This window comes from Penaeus monodon, chromosome 14, assembly GCF_015228065.2.
Source record: "Penaeus monodon isolate SGIC_2016 chromosome 14, NSTDA_Pmon_1, whole genome shotgun sequence".
Lineage (NCBI taxonomy): Eukaryota > Metazoa > Arthropoda > Malacostraca > Decapoda > Penaeidae > Penaeus > Penaeus monodon.
In genome coordinates, this window is record NC_051399.1 from 42,390,496 (window position 1) to 42,409,377 (window position 18,882).

Consider the following 18,882-nt stretch of genomic DNA (forward strand, 5'->3'; position numbering starts at 1 on the left):
CGTGGGGGTTTGGGGAGGATAATCGAGTGCTGCAGAGATGCGTAGGGGTTGAGGTTAGGGGAGTCGTAGGGGCCGAGAGCAATGGGAGATGACACTGAGTGGGAGAGTGAAGTCTACGCAAATTCACGCAATACTACAGTTAACTAATCCATTGAATATCTGTGTAAACAATCCGGTGCAGCTGATATGATACCAGCCAGCATGCTCGGGCCTGTTACAACAGATATCACACTGGATGGCCCTTTGCCCCCATTTCACCGCTTTTAGCCCGCAAGGGTACCTTGGTTGGTACGGGCCAGGGTTAACAGTAGCACTAGTGTCTCCACAGAGGAGAAGCAGAAGAAGGATGGTGTGTCTAGTATGAGGACTTGCATTGTTGTAGTTTGTTTTGCAGCATCGTGTGGCAGCGAAACTAAATGTCATGTCCGTGTTTGTATATTCCTTGTATGTGTCGTAAGATGTAAATTTCTTTGTTTGTGCATGAAGGATTTGTGCATGAAGAGTAAGTACTAACAGTAGGTAAGGTGTGGCTTTATGTGGCGTTTAAAATGGTTCGGTCTTACCTTCTGCGGGATTGTTTGTGTACGGTGTTGTACTATTGCCGGCTGGGGTGACACTGGCTTGTGTAGATCAGCTGTTTGTGACATTTGGGTACCGTCTTGTTAAGACTATCATTTAAAAATGAAATTTAAATGGATTAAAACACACACATACATATATACATACATACATACATACATACACACACACACACACACACACGCACACACACACACACACATAATATACAATACATATATATATATATATATATATATATATATATATATATATATATATATATATATATATATATATATATATATATTGTATATAAAAAGTCGTAAAAAGGCGGGTGTGTGTCGAGTTGTATATGTACTCAGCTGGAGGAGGTAGGCGGGGGAGAGTATAAGGAGCTGAGGCGGACACGTCTGTCCAACACAGAGGAAGAGGCACGTATCCAAGGGCGAGGAGTGAAATCAGCTCGTTGCCCTTCTGAAAGGGGAACTGCCAGCGAGGGTATTCATCTCTGGAGCGGGGTACAGGAGGATGGCACTATACGTGGAGCCACCAGCCATGTGCCTCAAGTGTTGCCGATGGGGCCACAAGTCTTGGACCTGTCAGCAGGATGCTGGATGCAGGTTCTGCAGTACAAAGCATGAGTCCAGGATCTGCAGAGCCAAAATTGTAGAGGGTGAAAGGGTAAAGCCTTGCTGCTGCCACTGCAAGGCCCCCACAATGCGGAGTCTCTGGCATGAAGGGCAAGGCCACAATCAAAGCTTATTTCATCTCGGCGGTGCCCCAACAAGGAATCGCGGGAAAAGAAAAAGGACACCACGCAGGCAGAGGTGCACAGGGAGAATACAACTGCAGTCCCCAACGCCTGGCTGCAGGGGCCACCGCGTGTGGCGTTGTCGTCAAAGGGTACAGGAAGTGAAGGAAGTGCTGCAGAGTAGTGATATGGATTTTTATGGGAAGGAAGTATCAACAATCACCAGGATGCTGCAGACACTAATGCAGAGAATGGATGTAATTGAAAAAAAAAAGCTGGCACAAGTTACGGACAGATAAACCGAGGAACAGAAACAGGAAGAGGAGGCTGTCACAGAACCCCCCCCCCCCCCCCAAGATGCAGGCATGAAACATAGAAATGTTAGTGGTCCTGCAGAGGAACAAAGTTTAGAATGTAAGATAAAAAATCAGAGAAAGGAAAGGAAAATAACAGGGAGTGTAGAGGGAGGAACGTCCTCTGCGGATTTCATGTCACTCCTGCTGAAGTGCAAAAATCAGGAGAAAGTAAGTCTCTTGAAAAAAAAGTGCAATACGTATGGGCAACCATTCCAGAAATGTTGGAGAAACATAAGGACGCAATACAGGACTGATGGAGCCTCTCTTTAAACAGTCAATTAAGTGATATAGAGTAACCCAGAAAAGGGTCACCCAGATGTACACCTAGGGCGGTCAGACTTAACCATTTGTTTATACATAATTTCATACTTCTTGACATGATTAATTTGCATTTGGTCTGGCTCAAGACCTGACTCAGGAAAGCGTGAACAACAGGGTACTGTTGATAGTGTAAGCATGTCTTAACCATAGATATCTGTTCATTTGACTAGATGGATCCAATGGAGATGTGTGTGTCTCATCTGTTGATATACATATATTTTGTAAGTGAAATGTGAGCCCACATAGGGACTTATTAAGATAGGGGTGAGGATAACCTATGTTACGTCATCCTTTTGAAACATAAGTTTTTGTCTCAATAAACTTGTAAAACCAGATTAAAATCATTCACTCATTAATTCACTCTCACTTACTCACACAGGCGCACACACACACACACACACACACACACACACACACACACACACACACACACACACACACACACACACACACACACACACACACACACACACACACACACACACACACACACACACACACACACACACACACACACACACACACACACACACACACGAGTGTGTAAACACAGAGTGTCTGCATATTCTTTTTGTTCACTGCTTCATTATAAACCAAATTTTCAAAGACCTATGCTTCAAGTGGCCTCATATATCAGTTACTAAGGTCTTAACTGGCTGAAAGTAACAGGAGGAGGATTGGCATGACAACTTTTGTATGCTTGACCACACGCTATGCCACACTCTCTGATCTTTTTAATACTGTTCTTTAATATTTTTTTTCGTGTTTTCATATTTTCATATATCCATGCTATAGTAAAACCATTTAGTATGAGGATGAGTGAGTGGTGAATTTAAATTTTAAAACAATATATTTTTAACTCATGACAACACACACACATGAAATCAATAAAGAACATCTTATTTGCATTTAGCATAGCTTGCAATAACAGATAATGTGGTGACATACTTTTGTTAACAAAGACGTGTGCATTAATTCACTGCCTTGCTTTAATTGTCTTAACCCAATGAAGTTATTTGATATAACTAATATTCTCTGTTATACATAATCAACCAACAATCATCTAAATAGACAGTAAAAATTGAGGATGTTGCTTTAGTTTTCTGGGAAAGTTTTCTTTGTGGATCAATATTGGTCAGAGAAAATTGTCAAAAAGAAAGAAAGACAAAAATAATCAAATAACCATAATAATTTCTTTCATTTTCTTACTCTCACTGTGACATTTATCTTATATTCTCACAACATCTAAAGGTATAGACTATTCAAATACTTCTTTTTAAGTCTACTCTGACACAGAGGATGATCCACAGTTGCAATATTCAATATCACAATGGTTCAGCAAACAATGTTTTTAGTGGCTCTCCATGCAAATTATATGCTTAAACAATGCACTATATCACATGGCATGTTCAGCACCATAGCCACATAATAAGTAGAGTTAATACAATACAGGCATTAAATATTTCATCAAAGCCAGACTTCATATCTAGGTGATACTGCCTTGTAAAATCTGGCCTATCATTATCTATTCATTACACAAAATAAAAGGTTTTGTAACAAATCAAATCTTAAAATTCTTAATTTTACTAAGAAACATTTATACAGCTTTCTCTCCACTGTTATTGCTCACAGTAAAGTTTTGTATAAAGTACAGGTAAACATAATATATAGTCTCCTTAATTACATCTGTAGATATATTACAGTAATATACAAGACTATAACATGGTGTACATACAAAATATAAACCACTCCTAGTAAGCCTCAGTCAACAACACAATATATGAATATGTAAAATCGTTGTAATCCAGGCAATTCTCTCCATATTTCAAAGTAAATGTTGCCAAGAACTTTGTAATAACAAGGTTGAGGGCAAGAAGTGTCAGTCAAAAAGGACTAACATATCATTGCAAGTACACTTGCATATACAGGCTAAGTTACAGTATGAAAGACAGGAATGGGAACACCCCAAGAAGTATGATTTAAATTCAGCTGGATCAGTCAAGTTGATGGGATATTATTCATATTTTTAAAATGATCTGATCATACATCAAATTCATGAGTCTCAACGAACACCTAACACCATAGGTTAGTGCTTATATTTAATAGGGTATACTATTTCTTCTACTTCTGAATGTAAACATGAAATAAATAAATTCTACATACAAGTGAAAGCATCTTTCAAAAATACTATGAAAACTGATCTTCCACAAAGCTAACAGTAAATAACCTCTATCAATGCACCAAAATGGAAGTAAACAGATCAAGTGGAACTTTTATGTGGATACAGCTTTTAAAATTTACATTCAAAACACTTTCAGACAACTGAAAGGTGGTATAACATACTCTACAAGGAAGACACAAGGGTTCCTACAAATACCAGAGTGACCTTGAAATCACAGATTTCAAATACCTCAAAGCTAATCTCATAGTTGCACCTTCTGCAGCTTGTACTGCTCTAAAATTTTATTTTCCTGCATTCACCAAAATCTGGAAGTGTCTAGTTTACGGCTTTCACTGAATTTTGAAAATGTCTAGTAGGTCAATAACAATAACTTCCTTAACAAGGTAAGGGTAAAGCTTCCAGTAGACTGTAATAATGATGACTGCTGTTCACTAAGTAATTGAGAGCCAGGCCATGGTGATACCTGAGATCAGGAGAGGCCAATATCAAGTCAGTGACATGTGCACCTGCAAGTGGGTGGTCCAATTAGTGATATAAAGCCAAAACACAGGCCACTCACCAGCTCCATTAAGGCACAAGTGAGAAGGAATATTGTCTACTGACAATTGCTGCCACAGCAGGCAGCTACATGTAATGTAGCTTGTTGCATCCACCAGATACCGTCTCCTTCACTGTCTTAAAACCTCTTTGGTATAGGGAAGACACCTGTCACAGGCAGGCCTACTGATTCCTTCCTCTGAAGGATTATCATCATTCCATATTAAACACCTTTCAAAAAGGTAATATCTACACGTTATCGCATATTTTGACTTAACAACATTACACTTTTCAAAGATCAAAATGTTACAGCACAAATATAACCATATTGGGTGATATTTTGTACTTCTTGGGCTTGGTCCAGTAACAAAAAATAGAAATTGCTGTGTAACAAACAACAAAAATAATCTTATATTGTGAATAAATCAAAAATCTTCCACATGTATTAAAACCAGATATGCTACCTTTTAAAAAATCATGGAATTTCAGGGTAAGTTTGAGTAGTACAAGACACATTGCTAGAAATTGAATATATTCTCTCAGGTCCTCTAAGGGTCACATGCCATAAATCACCAGCATCAGTGGCATAATGTGTGGCTTCGAACCAATCAGCCAGGATATTATTCTTTGCAAAATATAACAGCTCTTTCACTCTGTACTGGGGAGAGTCAAAGGCTCCCTGAAGGCACCCAAAGAGTTTTGGATTGTTCTTGGTCCACACACGACTTCACTTGAGTACTGATGTACGGCATGTTGACTGCGGCAGGGATCACAGCTGGGGAAAACATAACAATTGTAACACATAAGAATACATCTACAATATAATTCATGAAGATCCTTACAATATATAACATTCTTTTCCTTTCTTTTTTTCTAAATTCAACATCAATATTACTGAAATACAAGAACAAAAGAAATGTAGTAAAAATGAAGCAAGAAAACAGAAAAATAAGGCATAAAAGCTATCAATGAATATAAAGTATAACAGAACAAATACACATTACCTGATATAACATGCTTATATTCTTGTTCCATTTTGTTAGCCAGTTCAAACATCTCTTTGGCTTCTTTTTGTGAGATCCTTTCCGAAGAAGTCAGGTGCGAATCACAGACTTCACGGATCTGCTTATGATGGCGGAACTTGAGCAGCAAGACGATGGGGTATATATTGTGGCGGTGCAAACGTTCCACGGATGAAAGGCTGATGTCCAGTATTCCATGGCAACTCTAATGGTGAAAAAAAAAAAGTTATAATCCACATTTTCAACACAATATTCACCAACAATGTAAGATACTCAGTAATAATTCTATCTGTGCTGAAATTTCCTGCCAATTACATGATATACACACTAAGATTTGCATATCATTCTGTTCTATAAAGCCTACAAGTTGAAAAAAGTTATTATATCAATCCCAGGATGCCTCTGCTTCTCTCACAAGTTCGACTAATACTTTTGAGATCTACTGCTGTTCTTGAAAACAAAATTTATGTTTAATTATAGAGTAACTATGGTAACAGCATTCTGGATTTTGTCCTTTATACAATTCTCATTTTTGTTCAAACTATTTATTTTCTCTCTCTCTATCTCTGTGAAGTAAAACACACACACACACAGACATACACATACGCATAAACATATACATGTGTGTGTGTGTGTGTGTTGTGTTGTGTGTGTGTGTGTGTGTGGGGGTGTGTGTGTGTGTTGGTGTGTGTGGTGTGTGTGGTGTGTTGTTGTTGTGTGGGGTGTGTGTTGTGTGTTGTGTGTGTGTGTGGTGTGTGTGTGGGGTGTGTGGTGTGTGTGGTGTGTGTGTGTGTTGTGTGTGTGTGTGTGTGTGTGGTGTGTTGTGTGTGGTTGTTGTGTTGTGTGTGTGTGTATGTGTTGTGTGTGTGGTATGTGTTGTGTGTGTGTGTTGTGGTGTGTGTGGGTATTGTGGTTGTGTGTGTGGTGTATGTGTTGTGTGTGTTGTGTTGTGTGTGTGTGTATGTGTGTGTGTGTGTGTGTTGGTGTGTGTGTGTGTATGTGTTGTGTGTGTGTTGTGTGTTGTGTGTGTGTATGTGGTGTGTGTGTGGTTGGTGTTGGTGTGTTGTGTGTGTGTGTGTGTGGTTTTGTGTTGGTGGGGGTGTGTGGTGTGTGTGTGTGTGTGTGTGTGTGTGTGTGTGTGTGAATCAATTCCAAATTACTACTTTTTACAACTGGCAGTGAAAATTGGTGTAAAACTGGTTATCATCTGCAAGCAAAAAGAGGTTACACTTACAGATGAAACTGACTGAAATGTAAAGAATTAAATAATATCAATAAGGCACATGCAAAATATCAGTTGAGTGTATGCCAGCCACAGCTCATCAGTAAGATGAACTATTTGTAATATGATGGTGTAAAAGATGATAAAAAGCCCAGAAGTGTAATGTTATTTCTGTGCAGCAATAATTACTATGAATAGCCAGAACTAGTGACTGCAGGAAAACCTTTACAAAGGTTCAAAATACTTGACAAACAATATCACTTAATCATGAAATGCCAGCTCTATCTCCATCTATCTATCTATCTATCTATCTCTCACTCACTCACTCACCCACCCACCCACTCACTCACTCACTCACTCACTCACTCACTCTCTCTCTCTCTCTCTCTCTCTCTCTCTCTCTCACACACACACACACACACACACACACACACACACACACACACACACACAAAAGTGTGGTGTGGGGGGGCATTACTGATTTACCTTATCACATATTTCTTTCACTTGACTGACAGTTGTTGCCTCAAAGTGAGATCCCCTCCGCCGGTAGTCTACAATCAGGTTCTTCTGGACTGCAGTCTCCATCTCATCACAGGAGAGCCAACTGACCTCTGGCACACATCTTGTAAAATTGTGTGGATAATCATGAACCAGTTTGTCACAGACTATTTCCCACAGTGGACCCACCATCACCACTGGACGACGCACCAGATCTGAAATGAGGAGAGAGAAAGGGATGCAATGGAAGAGCAGTAGTTTGTTGTGTATAAATAACAATCATCAGTTAGTGTAGTTATATTCATCTATTAGTGCACACAGATGATGGCTAAAAAGTTCACATCCAACACTTAATAAATACTGCCTATTGACTGAATTATCTTCTGAAGAAACTCACTATTCATTGGGGATCAATAATTTCCTATCTTGCTCTTATATATGCTGATGAAAACTTTTAATGAATGAGGGGAACTGGGGATGAAATTTAGGAGGATTTCAAAACTGTTGTCTCATCTTTCAATAAACATCTTTTGTGTATAGTGGGTACCATTTTATCAACAATGTCTTGCCAAAATTGTTAATAAATTAGTTAATAAAGAATTAAAAAAAAAACGATTGCAAAATGCACTCCAAACTTAACATAAAATCCTAAGATTTCCATTAGGCACTAAAATGCACTTACAGTCTAGCCTTTCCACTCTGATGTAGGAGTGTGGAACAGGCTCTTCATGCATCGGTGTAGACTCTGTGTAAGAGTTGAGAGAGGCATCAGAAAAGCTGGCTAACTCTTTGGAGTCTCTGGATGATGACCGGGAATGTTTTTTGCGCTTGAAGAAGGAGCGTCGAGCAGATGTCGACCCTCTTCGGCTTGAGTCCATCTGGAGGTCACCCACACTTCGCTGCAGCCTCATCTCTTCCTCAACCCTGGGTTATCAAGCAAATTAGTAACGGGAAGTTTTGCCATGCCATCAGCCTAATCTCATCTTTGTTCGATATTTACTGAATGCTTTAATGAAATCTTATTTTGATGCAAACAGAAAACAGTCTGCATAAATCAATTTATTGTTTCTAAGATTACTTTTTATATTTTAATCCTAATTCTCATTCTCTGATCATATCTAAAATACTGCTTAAAAGTGCTTAAAATAAACATTTAATACAGTTCGGGTATATGTTTTGGGCAGCCACTCCAGTTTCTTATCTCTGTCTCTGACCCTGTCTGACACACTGAATCTGTGCAATGGAAATATCAAGTCACAGAAGTACATATTTTTCTGACTTTACTTCTGCCTATCACAAAAATACTTCTATTTCTCATATCCAGAGAGAGAGAGAGAGAGAGGGAGAGGGAGAGGGAGAGGGAGAGGGAGAGAGAGGAGAGAGAGAGAGAGAGAGAGAGAGAGAGAGAGAGAGAGAGAGAGAGAGAAAGAAGAGAGAGAGAAAGGAGAGAGAGAGAAAGAGAGAGAGAGAAGAGAGAGAGAGAGGAGAGGGAGAGAGAGAGAGGGAGAGAAGAGAGGAGAGAGAGAGAGAGAGAGAGAGAGAGAGAGAGAGAGAGAGAGAGAGAGAGAGAGAGAGAGAGAGAGAGAGAGAGAGAGAGAGAGAGAGAGAGAGAGAGAAAAAAAAAAAGAAAAAAAGAGAGAGACCTTGGCAACAACATGCACCTTTGAAACATTTAATAGTTCTTACTACAGTATATATCAAACTATTCTGTACTTCATGCTTCGAGATGTGCATATATATGAATCCATAAAATAACAGTATAATATTGCACTGAATCTACTAATCTGGATGTCATTTTCCACATCCCCTAACTCAGAAAATTATGTAAGTATCATTGACTGTAATATCTAAATAAAACAATGGAGGGAAGACCAAGAAAATGCAGGCATATACAGAAAGCTTTTCCCCTGCATTGCTTTTTCAAGGCAATACAATGAAAAGGCTTTCAGCAAATTTGTGTTTTCTCGTTCTTGCTTTTTTTTTTCTTTTTCTTTTTTTTTTTCTTTTACAAATTGTTCAGCATGAATCCTGCATATCATCAACGGTACTGTACTGACTTCATGCTTTATAACCTCAAGCTAAGGTACTAGGAATTGAAAGTTTATAAAAGCTCCCATGCATAATGGATCCTAACATCACTTTTTATGGGAAAATAAATAAGCTGTAATTAGATACATCCAGAAGGCTAAGCATGCTTATGATAACATGTTCTAGTAATAAAAAAATACCTTTATGCACTTGTTCACAAATAAGCCATCCCACAAGAAATTTAAAATATACACCAATTAACTTATATGATTTCATATTTAATAGTAATTATTCCTCAGGCAGCAAAATAAATTAATGAGGCTTTATATATCTACATAACAATAATGACCTCTCAATAAGGGATATTTTGTTCCATCAGAAATGCTCATCAATACTTTCATCCTTGTAAAGAACTGTCATGGCCTGACAAGGGGTAAGTAACACAGGAAAATGTACAAAAATGACATTCAAATTGTTAACTAATTGCTGCTACTTGAGTATACTATCATCTGTAGTTTTCTTTTGTGATTTTTTTTTTTTTTTTTTTTTTTTTTACATAAATAGCTCCACATAACTGGCCCATAAATAGCTCTCCTAATTTTTCCTTTCCTGAGTTTTCTTTTTTTTTTCCAGTGCTATTAATATTAATGTTATTATCATTATTGATATTATGATTATCATAATATCATTAATAATAATAAAGCAGTAAGAATTTTTTTTTAATCTGAAATTCAAGGGCTAGGGTAAACAGGTGAGTTAGGTCAAAATAGTAACTTCGACTCTTTGTGATTAAGTACTTGTGGGGCCATCTAAGTGTTGTGACAATTGATGATGACGATGACGATGACGATGACGATGACGATGACGATGACAATGACGATGAAGATGAAGATGAAGATGGCAATGACGATGAAGATGATGGCAATGGCGATGATGATGACGATAATTAAATGAATGAATGAAAAAGAAAGAAAGAAAGAAAGAAAGAAAGAAAAGAAAAAAAAAAAAAAAAGGAGGAAGAGGAGGGGGAGGGGGAGGAAGAGAGTAGTAGGAAAATAGAGTGGTAAATAGAGTAAAAGGAAAGGAGGCAGAAAGATGAAGAACCTGCATTTTCACCACCATCTGTTACTAGGTAAATGAAACAGTAACTCATTCAACTTACTTGTCTTTGCTTGGAACTGTTCCACATTGTCTTTTCTGTCCGTCTTCATCCACAACCCACGCTCGCCACTGACCAGGCACATTGTTAAACATAGTGTTATCTACATATAAAATGTCTTCTTTTCGAAAGCGAAGATCAGTAGAATCTCCAGCGTCACCCAATCGATCAAACAATGCACGTATATAGAAGCTGTCACCAGGTTTATCCTGAATTTCTTCATATCCTGAAAGCATTGGGAATCATGAACAAATTAGATTTGTTTTTGATGCTGCAACACTACTCGAATTTGATTTTAAAAGTGAAAATTTGCAGAGTAAAAACACAACTTGAAAAATACTATGAACAGAAACAAAACCTAATGTCACATATTTTTCATTTAGCAATGTCTTCCTTGAACTCACTTTGGTAATTGTACTGCACTAGCATTTTGACATTATCAGCAGGTTTCGCAAGCTCAAAGGCAGCTTGTTCAGCAGTAGCATGTCGGAGATCCACTCCATTGTACTCAAGGATGTGGTCACCGGGACGGAGCCCAGCTTTAGCTGCCGGGGAGTCTGGAGGAACAGCATGGACAAAGATCCCCAGAGCATTTCCCCCAACCATCTGTATTCCTAAATTGTGGGATTTATTAAGCTCCAAATACACCAGTCTCGGTTCTGCACTTGCATTATTAGGGCTGACTCCACTTCCTCCACTGCTTGCTCCAGGATTACTGCCTCCACTACTAACACCACCATTACTGTTACCAACACCACCATTCTCACTACGCCTGAAAATAAAATAATGTAATTAATGTGAAATAATCAGGCACCAATTATTTCTAACATTACATAACAAAAATCCAATGTTTTTTTATGCATAACATAAAATTTTCACTGAAATTAAAAACCATGTATTGATCACACACACACACCTTGAAAATGTTTCCCTTTTAAGTGAATTCATCACATGTGCAATTTCAGGACGGGTGAGTGTGGATCTAGCAGAAGGCGACAAGGAATGATCAAGGGAATGGTCAAGAGTGTCACGAAGATCCAGTGGGCTCCGCAGAGTAGATGTAGATGACGGGGGCATGTTATCATCATCTACAGAATGGGGAGAGTCATGCGAGGTTGGTTTGGGAGAGTTGCGAGGGGTTGGGGTGCCCGAGCGAGAACCTCCGACACTGCTGCTGCTGCTGCTGCCTACCCAACCTTCCGCTTCTTGGTATTCTGCAAAATGAACAGTTAAGAAAATAAACACTCCTCTTACCAAATATTTCTTTAGCTTGAACATAGACAAAAACAGATTAAACCTAGCTGGCAATAAAGAATATAATGAAAATGTAACATGTTAAATACCTAATTACACTTTCACTTACTTTCTGGATTATATTGGACTAACATGGTAACAGATGTGCCACACTGAGAAAGTACTGTTGAGGCTGACTGCTTCGTAGCTGATCTCAGATTGATTCCACAGACCTCTAATAACTGGTCTCCAACACACAACCCAACCTGTTGAATCACTCATCATTTAAACTCATGATACATGTAAATATTCTCAATATACTGCCATATGATCTTACTGTGAAGATTATGTAAACGTGACAATCAAGAATATGAATAAGTCATACCTGGGAAGCAAGTGAATTAAGTGTTACTGCAGAGACAAAAACACCCCCATTCTCTAAACAACGAATTTGGATGCCCAGAGGCTCTGCAGACTTCTCTATGTCAATATTTCTAATTTCTCCTGGATGTGGTCTGTTGGCAAAAAGATTGTGTTATTTCTAAATGAAAAAATATTATCACAAGAAAATATTAACAATAAAACACTAAAATAAATATTTATCACACAATTATATCTTCCAGTGATTAACACATCATACAGATAACACTTCCTTCATGAAAGGTCAACATACCTCTTCTGCCAAGTATAGTCAGGATAATGGGGGTTGTGCACCGAGTGTGTGATGTGAGTGATGTGTTGTCCTCTTGCTGACACTCCACCCCCACCAACCGTCTCCACGGAACAAGTAAAAGGCATTGGGGATCCTCTCTCTGATGTTCTCTCTAAGCTGCTCCCTTTCCCTCCACTGCTCTTGCTTGCAACACTTGCATTGCTTGGTATTCTTAGATGAATAACATTATTCTAATTATGATTTGAACAGAACACTAAACTAAAATTAGATCAAATCACATTACCACACTTTGAAATATAAAAAATTTCAGCCCAATTACACCTTTTCTTTACTCTATACCAGTAAATCACATCAAGGAGAAATTGTCAACGTTCTTATTTTCTATTAATAAATTTACTTAAAACTGACCAAGTCATATATTCCACTATTGAAAAAGTTAAGGACATTTCTCGTAGTCTCATAATAATAAAAGTAAGCAATCAAATCAATAATTACTGCCAAAATTCTAAAAGTCCCCTTTATGATTTTATGTCTATCATTACCATTCTTTAAATAACTTTAAAACTAAAAAAGAAAAAAAAATTACCTGATTCGTTCATCTTCTTTTTTGCGAGGCATGGTACCCGTGAAGCGTTGAGAATCATGGTAAGACGGAGGACATGAGTGGTGAGGAAGCAGTGGATGATCATCAGCTGTTGGACGGTATGGATGAAGATGATGAAGAGTTCGGGGTTTGTGATGGCCAGGCAACTCTAGTGATGGGGAAGGAGAGTGACAGAAAACTCCACCACTTACAGTCCCAATCATACCAACTGGTGTGGGAGAGGATGCCTGACGGCTTTCATAATACCCCCGACCATCCCGGGGATCACGTTCCAGTCCAGAGGGAAAAATGCTATCTCCACTCCTAGATTGAGACAGGTAGTGTGAGGGAACCACAGGCAAGGTGGGAGGCGATGAGTAGCGTGGAGAGACGGCAGATATTGAGGAGCCTACTGAACTATGAGGATACTGGTGAGGATGACTGAGGGAGAAATGTGACAAATGAGGGTAAGGAGCAAATCCTTGAGGTGATCTTAAAGGTGGATTTGGTGGAGAATAAAGCCCCGAATGAGGGTGAGGAATGCGTGAGTTGGGAGTGCGGTCACCCCCATGATGCAGAGGGGATGGTCTCGTACCATACACAGGCGGTTGACTGATTTGAAGAGTGTTGTCTATGCTCTCACTATCACTTGGAGGATACTTCAGAATATTCTTTTTTACATAGTACTCCAGCTCTGCCTTGCCAACTTTCCCTGATTTCACAGAGAAATCAAGTGATGTATCAGATGTGAGGGAACTTAGGCGATCTCTATCTCTTTCTGAATCCTCACTTTTTCTTTCAATAGAAGTGTTGTGTGGACCTACATTAGAATATACTTCTTGACTGGGATATACATTACTACTGGACTGTGGACTGGAATAAACTTGGGATGCACTACTATATGATGGTTTTCCACTTATATCCACACTTTTATTATAGGGGGAAAGCTGCTGACTCCGTGGACTAGTTGGTGTACCTCTAGGACTTGATCTAGAGCTCATGTATCTGTCGTGGTGGTAACTTTCGTAAGGTTTGTCTTCGCATGAATACTGGGAAGTCATGGGGTTTGGAAAGAACACAGTGAGCTGCGGTCTTTCTCTTTTCCTTTCTGTGTACATAATTGTGCTGCTATTTGCATCCCTGGTACTCACTCCCCCACCTCTGTATTTGGGCCAAGTGCCTCCAGACTTATCTTTCTCCCTCTTTTTGGATCTCTTGGTTGTACTTGTCCCTCCATTGCTGCCACTCTTATGATGATACGAATTATTTACAGAATCTAATTGAGCTATAGCACTTTCTGCTTCATGATCCAAGACAGATGTTAAGTGCTTCTTCTTTTCATCTTTTTCTCTACTCTCACTTCTTTCTTCAGCTCGTTCTTTACTGTGTCTTCTAGGTTTCACCATGTTCTTGAAAAGATCAAAAGGTCCAGTCCCTGAGCCTTTATCTCCAGCTGCCTTTGTTACATTATAAACTACCTTTTCACTGCTTCCATATCTCTTGCAACTACCGTCTTCACTATGGGATCCTCCTGATCCTGGCATCAGTTTCTTCACCAGTTCCCTGCTTCCTGAGCGCCCTGGGCTGACCCCTGTCTCCTTGGACGGAGAAGTGGGGGAGGAGTATGGCCGTGAGGAGGATGTCGACTTGTCATCCTCAGTGATGTTATGGCCACTTGAGGAGGAGCTGAGAGGATCTGACAAGGAGGATGATCCATGGGACTTCAATGTTGTTAGCTGAACTACCTCCCCTGCAGCATCTAACAAACACTGTGCCTCCTCACAGCTTCCAATATTATCTACTGGCTTCCCATTTATCTTGAAGAAGAAAAAAATGTGTAAGAATTTCCTTCCTTTGCACTGTAAATGTTATACTGATATGGAGAATATAAATCCAAAGCTTGCAATACAAGGAAAAATCAAAAAAAAAAAAAAAACACTACAAGATATACTTACATTGAGCACTCTGTCACCCACAGCTAAATTACTCTCTCTTGCAGCTGGGCTTCCAGGCAAGATGTTTGCTATGTATACCCCTGTGTGCAGTGTCAATCCATGATGTGCAGTGTGGGGACAGTGTAGATGCACTGTGTGAAGGCTGCGGCCACCACTTCGTCTGCGTCTGACTGTCATCTGTACCCAACCACCGCCATTAACAACAGCAGCATAAACACTTGAACGATGAACTCTTTGGCAGTCTACTCCATTCACATTAATTATTTGGTCATGTAGCCTGCAAACAATAATAAATGTCAGAATTTTAATAATTTCCATACAGCGAAGGGTCTGGCCTCATGGACAATTTATCAACTTTAGTTGGTCATTGTGAACTGGTAGAATCAGTATTTCTATGAATCATTATGGCACTGACAAAAGAGACCTACAAAGAGAAAGAAAGAAAGAAAGCTAGAGAGAGAGAGAGAGAGAGAAAGAAAGAGAAAGAAAGAGAGAAAGACAGAGAAAGAGAAAGAGAGAAAGAGAGAAAGAGAAAGAGAGTAAGAGAGAGAGTGAGATGGGAAAGGAGAGAGAGAGATATGGGAGAGGAGAGAGATACATGTGTGAAAAGAGAGATATATGAATGAGGAGAGAGATATATGAATGAGGAGCAATATATATGAATAAGAAGAGAGATATATGGAAGAGAAGAAAGAGATGAGAGACGGATGTTTCTCTGAAAAAATTCTGAAATGAATCCCACGTAGCCTGTACCCTCGCATAACCATTACCCTTCCCAAAACTTGAAGTTTATAAAACATTTCGCCATCAATCTTCATACAAAGCACAGAGAAAACCCAAAACCCAAAAGCCAAGTATCCCACACGAACCTGAGTTTCCCTTCGAAAGGACCATCTTTGGCAATGTGTGTGACGTATATGGCTCCATCATTCCCTCCGTAGTGTGGGTCATCTGCACCTCCAGCAACAACAAACCCAACATCGCGTTCAGATACAACACCCTGAAAGCAAAATTTCTGGTGAAAAAAAAAAGAAAAAAAAAAAAAAAGTGAAAGAAATCATAAGAAAAGATGGAAAACTATTGCAACTGAAATAAATCATACTAACATTTGTTTGTGATTTTTATATGTACTAGTTGTAGTGAAGTGATACACTTTGTTTTAAGTGACATATTTTAGGTTTTATGGCTTACAATTGGCAAATGAAGAATATCAGTTTCCCATTCTTGCATATCAGTGTCAATTGCTGAATCTCTTGAGTGATTATGAGCTGCCAACTGACGGACAACAGCTGCCTTTTCCTGTTCTGCCTCAAGTCTTTCTCTGCAATTATAAAAATATATTTATAAATATATATATATATATATATATATATATATATATATATATATATAATATATATATATATATATATATATATATATATATATATATTAGATAGGTAGATAGATAGGCAGAAAGATGAATAAATAGACAAACAGATATGTTCCATATTCCATTACTATCTTAAAAACACCTGAATGCTAAGATTTTTCTAGGAAAAAAAAAAAAAAAAAAAACCTTACTTCAGTTCCTTTAATTCCTTGGAGGCTTCATTACGTTGTTTTTTCATGTCATCTGAGTCCCTAAGAGCTTCAGCCAATTCGGACACAGCTCTGTCTCTCTCCCTCCTCAACTTATCACAGTGAGCACGAATTGACTCTCTCTCTTGAACAATTTTGTCTCGCTCACTGAAAGCCCAGTCACGCCGCCGCTTGGATACTTCTGCCTCTTGTTGTGCCTCTAAAAAACCATAATCCAAAAAAATAAATATGTATCCATAAATACACACCTTTATCCTATATTCCTAGTAATTATCCAATGCAACACATGAAAGAATAATTACCATTAAACCTGATGCTCTTCTTTCCTATTTTGAAAATATTACCTCTTTGCACCAGTTTGACTTACATATGATCCATAAAAGAAAGGCAAAATTACTCAACACCCAAGGTGATTTACTTATTCATAATCACCTGAACCTCTCAACTTGGTTCACATCAAAAGATGAGACACTCACAATTCACATTGCATAACAATCTATCAGCTACAAACTTAACTTGAATCCCTTTACTTCTGTACAAGCTTGATAAGGGGAGGAAGGGGAGGGAGGGAGGGAGGGAGGGAGGGAGGGAGGGAGGGAGGGAGAGAGAGAGAGAGAGAGAGAGAGAGAGAGAGAGGAGAGAGAAGAGAGAGAAGAGAGAGAGAAGAGAGAGAGAGAGAGGGGAGTTGATGATGTGTGTGATGTGTGGTAGGTGGTGTGTGTGTGTGTGTGGTGGGTGGGGGTGTGGGGGGGTGAGGGTAGGGTGGGGAGGAGAGGGAGAGAGAGAGAGAGGAGAGAGAGAGAGAGAGAGAGAGAGGAGAGAGGAGAGGGAGAGGAGAGGAGAGGGAGAGGAGAGGGAGAGAGGAGAGGAGAGAGGGAGGGAGGAGAGAGAGGGAGAGATAGAGAGGAGAGAGCGAGAGGGAGGAGAGACAGAGAGAGGAGAAAGAGAGAGAGAGAGAGAGAGGAGAAGAGAGAGAAAAGAAAGAAAGAGAAAGAGGAAGAGAGGAAGAGAGAAAGAGAGAAAGAGAAAGAGAAAGAGAAAGAGAAAGAGAAAGAAAAAGAGAAAGAGAAAGAGAGAGAGAGAGAGAGAGAGAGAGAGAGAGAAGAGAGAGAGAGAGAGAGAGGTGGTGTGTGTGTGTGTGTGTTGTGTGTGTGTGTGTGTGTGTGTGTGTGTGTGTGGTTGTGTGTGTGTGTGTGTGTGTGTGTGTGTGTGTGTGTGTGTGTGTGTGTGTGTGTGTGTGTGTGTGTGTGTGTGTGTGTGTGCACGCGCGCGCGCAAATATACAAAGGAGAATAAAGGTGCTCAAGGAAAATTGTGAAGGACTTCCCACTAATTTAAACCTATTTTAATACTTTTTAACAAGTATTATCACACACAGTGAGAAACTTGTAATTACAGGACAATTCATAACCCTTTCTGGGATGGCCCTTTATTACACTCTCTTCTAAATGATCTACTGTTTATTAAAACAAAGTCTCTATTGGCTACAGTTGCAATTGCTCATATCTAAATCAAGTTGTTTCCTTTTCTACAGAAAGCAGGAAAGTCAGCTTTTACCAAACCGATCACCAAAACATTCTCCAAGGCCTTTTTACAATCCCAGACAGAGTTTAGAGATATCCATAAGTGTATATCAATTACAACTTTTAACACACCAATCATGCATGATACCTGCTTAGACAAATATGTGGTTACAGAATTTCAAAACAGAAAACTAATGAACAATGCTTTTACTTCTCTCCTTTCTCATTCTCTCCTATAGCCTTCCCTACTCTAACATTATATTCCTCTTTCACTTTCTCCCTCTAAATCCCTATTGCCCTGGATTAAGGGATTAAGGGAACCATCCCTAACTGGGGGCAAAGTTCTTTTTTTTTTGGGGGGGGAGGGGGGGTCATATTGATATATTCAAAAAAAAAAAAAATAGCTCTAGAGATTTTTTTATGTTTGATGTTTTATCAACATTCCAACTGAGATAAAATTTATGAAGACAGCCACATGGGAGGAGATGTACCCCTCAAAAATCTGAAAGAACAATGAATTCCAAACTACATAGTTTTTTTTTTTGTTCACTTCAGTTTTCCTTTAAATAAAATCAATTTGAACCCTTTTTTCAATTTTCAAAAATTCAATTTTATAAAAGCCAACGTAGTTCTCTGCACATTTTTAGAGGGTTTACAAAAATACATAAAAAAATCAAGCAGAAAAGAACTTTAGA

At 39.0% G+C, this 18,882-nt stretch overlaps 1 protein-coding gene across 11 annotated transcripts in view; it reads right to left on the bottom strand.

Moving 5' to 3' along the window:
• Window positions 1-3,557: 3,557 nt before the first annotated feature.
• The window catches only part of LOC119581151 (disks large homolog 5-like), an 84,179-nt gene continuing 68,854 nt past the window's right edge, over window positions 3,558-18,882 (bottom strand). For 6 of the 11 annotated variants that reach the window (XM_037929515.1, XM_037929511.1, XM_037929509.1 and 3 more), the window contains 15 exons: window positions 16,648-16,864; window positions 16,276-16,405; window positions 15,954-16,099; window positions 15,085-15,361; window positions 13,133-14,946; window positions 12,547-12,756; window positions 12,259-12,388; window positions 12,004-12,139; window positions 11,557-11,854; window positions 11,045-11,412; window positions 10,644-10,866; window positions 8,136-8,377; window positions 7,439-7,668; window positions 5,713-5,935; window positions 3,558-5,483 (listed from right to left, as the gene is read on the bottom strand). In XM_037929515.1, coding sequence (XP_037785443.1) covers window positions 5,377-5,483; window positions 5,713-5,935; window positions 7,439-7,668; window positions 8,136-8,377; window positions 10,644-10,866; window positions 11,045-11,412; window positions 11,557-11,854; window positions 12,004-12,139; window positions 12,259-12,388; window positions 12,547-12,756; window positions 13,133-14,946; window positions 15,085-15,361; window positions 15,954-16,099; window positions 16,276-16,405; window positions 16,648-16,864 — 4,751 coding nt within the window. In that variant the 3' untranslated portion in view covers window positions 3,558-5,376. Of the gene's footprint in view, window positions 5,484-5,712; window positions 5,936-7,438; window positions 7,669-8,135; window positions 8,378-10,643; window positions 10,867-11,044; window positions 11,413-11,556; window positions 11,855-12,003; window positions 12,140-12,258; window positions 12,389-12,546; window positions 12,757-13,132; window positions 14,947-15,084; window positions 15,362-15,953; window positions 16,100-16,275; window positions 16,406-16,647; window positions 16,865-18,882 lie in introns of those variants that run through there. The other 5 variants (XM_037929506.1, XM_037929513.1, XR_005229441.1 and 2 more) reach the window with 4 other exon arrangements.